General features: G+C 29.2%; 1 protein-coding gene across 1 annotated transcript in view; it reads left to right on the top strand.

Moving 5' to 3' along the window:
• The window catches only part of Smp_127220 (hypothetical protein), a gene marked incomplete at both ends in the record, with an annotated part of 4,549 nt that extends 1,960 nt beyond the window's left edge, over positions 1-2,589 (top strand). Inside the window, one exon of the mRNA XM_018794083.1 lies at positions 2,560-2,589. Coding sequence (XP_018648531.1) covers positions 2,560-2,589 — 30 coding nt within the window. The remainder of the gene's footprint in view (positions 1-2,559) is intronic.
• Between the last annotated feature and the right edge of the window lie 371 nt (positions 2,590-2,960).

Here is a 2,960-nt window from a genome sequence, read left to right as displayed (position 1 = left end):
GATGGCATTCGATCAGCACTAAGAAGGACTTGACACGCATGACATTGATCACCACCCAGTGATCAATCAATTGTGAACACTGATTATGTGTACCTTATGTTACAGAGTCTTTAACAAATAAATATTACAGACAGAAATAACGAATCCATATAGCTACAGAAATAAAATAAAAGGAGCTGCTTTTATTTCTGAAGATATTTTTCAAGAAAATCAGTTTCATATTATCGTAAATGAATGAAGATAACTTTGTAATGAACAAATCGTACATCAACTCGGCTCCCAAATACTGTGAAACTATTCGCTCTAATTTAGACGAAAGTTCTTATATTTTAAAGGAATTTATGTTTATTATCACAAAAAGTAGTTATGAATATAATATCACTAACAATTTGAAGTCTGTGAATGCTGGCTGATATAATAAGTAAGGACTTAGTTGATTTGAGATTTTTCGAATCATCTGTGATATGCATTCACATTTAAAGAAGGGGTAATGATATAGCTTATTCAGTTAGTTACATCTGCTGGTTGTAGATGCCTAATTATGTGATGTTATAAAAAGACATTCACACAGTAATTTATTAATTCAACGGTGCTATATACTACTGGTTTCGACGTATAAAAATCCGACTGTTAATCTGACTGTAAATAAGTCATACAAATTAAATGTGTTCTGATATTATTTTTATTTATTTTTGGCGTTTAATAAATCTGCATCTGAGACCTTCATGATCCTACTTATGTCGTCTGATTCATAAGTTTCTAGCACCAAGTATTAAATCAATTATGTTTTACGCACATGCAACATCAATATATAATTGTATAGTAAAGTTTGAAGTCATTGAGTTGTTCTTTAGTGAAGAAGAACACGATCAGAGTTGAATTTCATAATCATCAATCAAATTTTACATGCAAATAAAACATCTTCAGTTTACTCTGATCTATCAATCAAAGAAGCTATTCAATAAAGTAAATTTTATAGAAAACTAACTTTGAAGCACAAAGTGATGAAAGTACACTAGTTGATTACTGAGTTTCCATTATTTTTTTACCACGGACTGTCTTAGTTACCACGACAATTTGTTATATTTTCGTGATATGTTAATATAAACAATACTATTACAACTGGTAATCTCTACTTCATACATCTAGTTTTTTATTCTTTGTTACTACTGGTTTTAATTTTTTAGTTTAAAAATGAGCCTGACCAATTAATTTACATAAACTAACTGATCTCCAAGTAAAACACAATACTTTTCAAAAATGACTATAAGCCAATAAAAATGGTAAGAGTCATTCTGAATACTTTTTACCAATAGACACTAGTGGTTTGAAATTATTATTAAAGTTTATCAATATAGAACTGCTTATGACTAATCATTCTGTTGGATAATACCAACATCTAAAATTATTTGAAGAAGTGAAAAGGTTTGATAACTGGGTGTTACTGAACCAACATGAAAATGTCACATATTTCAGGATCAGTCTAACACTGAAAGAAACATTTAAAAGCAAGTCGCTGAAACTGCTCGATAGCTAAAAAATAATTTTCCATTAGGAAAGAATATTTAAGTTAACATTTATTCTGTAGGATTAAGTAAATAATAATTGTCCCATTCAATGCTGTGTGTTTAGACATGAGTAAAAAATCTCATTTCTTTTCAGTTACACTTTACCAAGCTAATCGATAATAATTCAATGAATACAGGGAATGAAGATCAAAGTGGTAGGTTTCATAGTTCATTTAGATTTAATGAGATGACGTCTCACTATAGTACATTTGATTTCTTGTTGACTTCTCTGATTGACAGAGTTTCCAGTCAGAAAACAATGGATTAATATAAGCTTCTAATATAGAAACTTATAAGGATTTTTGTATGATGCTAGGGATACGAAAACCAAATCATCGTGAACGCTTGTTTGCATAAATTTTATTACTTTGTCTAAAAATAATTTTTGGTGCTTTCCAGCCTAATTAATTCTGAATAAAAATTGAAGTATACTTTTAAGGTTTCCTATGCGTCGTGCTAAGCTTCATCACAAAGAGTTATATTTCTTCTCCATATGTAAAATGTCAAATGTTAAGGAATTTATTAGTCAAAACCATTAGTTGAAATTGGACAATCTGACAGAACATAAGTATTATCTATCCCACTCTCCATTTCTTTTTGATTCTGATTACGATTCACAGCGTTTATTTTGAAAATGTCATTTCAACTTAAATCAAAACTATAAGCGATAACAGATAGTGTATAGGTCAGAATAAGAAGGCAACATTAGATTTAAGAAACTTCTTTTTTTTCAATTTCTCAAGTATAGATTAGTTTTCACATTTCTGTCAGATATCCATTTATCGTACTTTTTGATAGAACTAACCTATTCACTTATGACAGATTATTTGATATTATTACATTTCTTTAAACGATTCAATATTTTCTTATTTCCAAATCCCGTGACATAATTTATATTAATGCCATGAATTTCACTAAACAAATCAAAACTTATATATAACCTAGTTTACACATTTTCACTTAATCCTATATTTCTTTTTTTTTTAACCAGATAACTACATTAGTTGTCAACGTTCTTTAACAAACATTAATGTTATTCATTCTAATATATTGATAGATTTCCCATGCTTTGAGAAAAGAATACGATACTTCGATTTCAGGATGTAATAGAAGTAGAGATTGATCAGGAGATATCTTATTTCTCCTTCACCGAAAAATTCTGTGTAATACTCTTTGAAAACTACTGGTTAGTGTATTAAGGTGCATTGAGTACTGAAAACATATAGATTATTAAAAAGACATTTTTCATTACATGTGCCTCAGTTCAATAGGTCAGTTAGTAATAAGAATTCTTATACAAACAATGTAATTCGAACCCGAGTACAAAAGTTTACACAATCGATTGATCATAAGTAGTGATGTTCCTCTAACCTCTTATTGCAGGTCGGATTC

Source organism: Schistosoma mansoni, chromosome 1, assembly GCF_000237925.1.
Source record: "Schistosoma mansoni strain Puerto Rico chromosome 1, complete genome".
Taxonomy (NCBI): domain Eukaryota; kingdom Metazoa; phylum Platyhelminthes; class Trematoda; order Strigeidida; family Schistosomatidae; genus Schistosoma; species Schistosoma mansoni.
The sequence above is the reverse complement of the archived record's forward strand: the minus strand, read 5'-3'. Positions and strand labels throughout refer to the sequence as shown.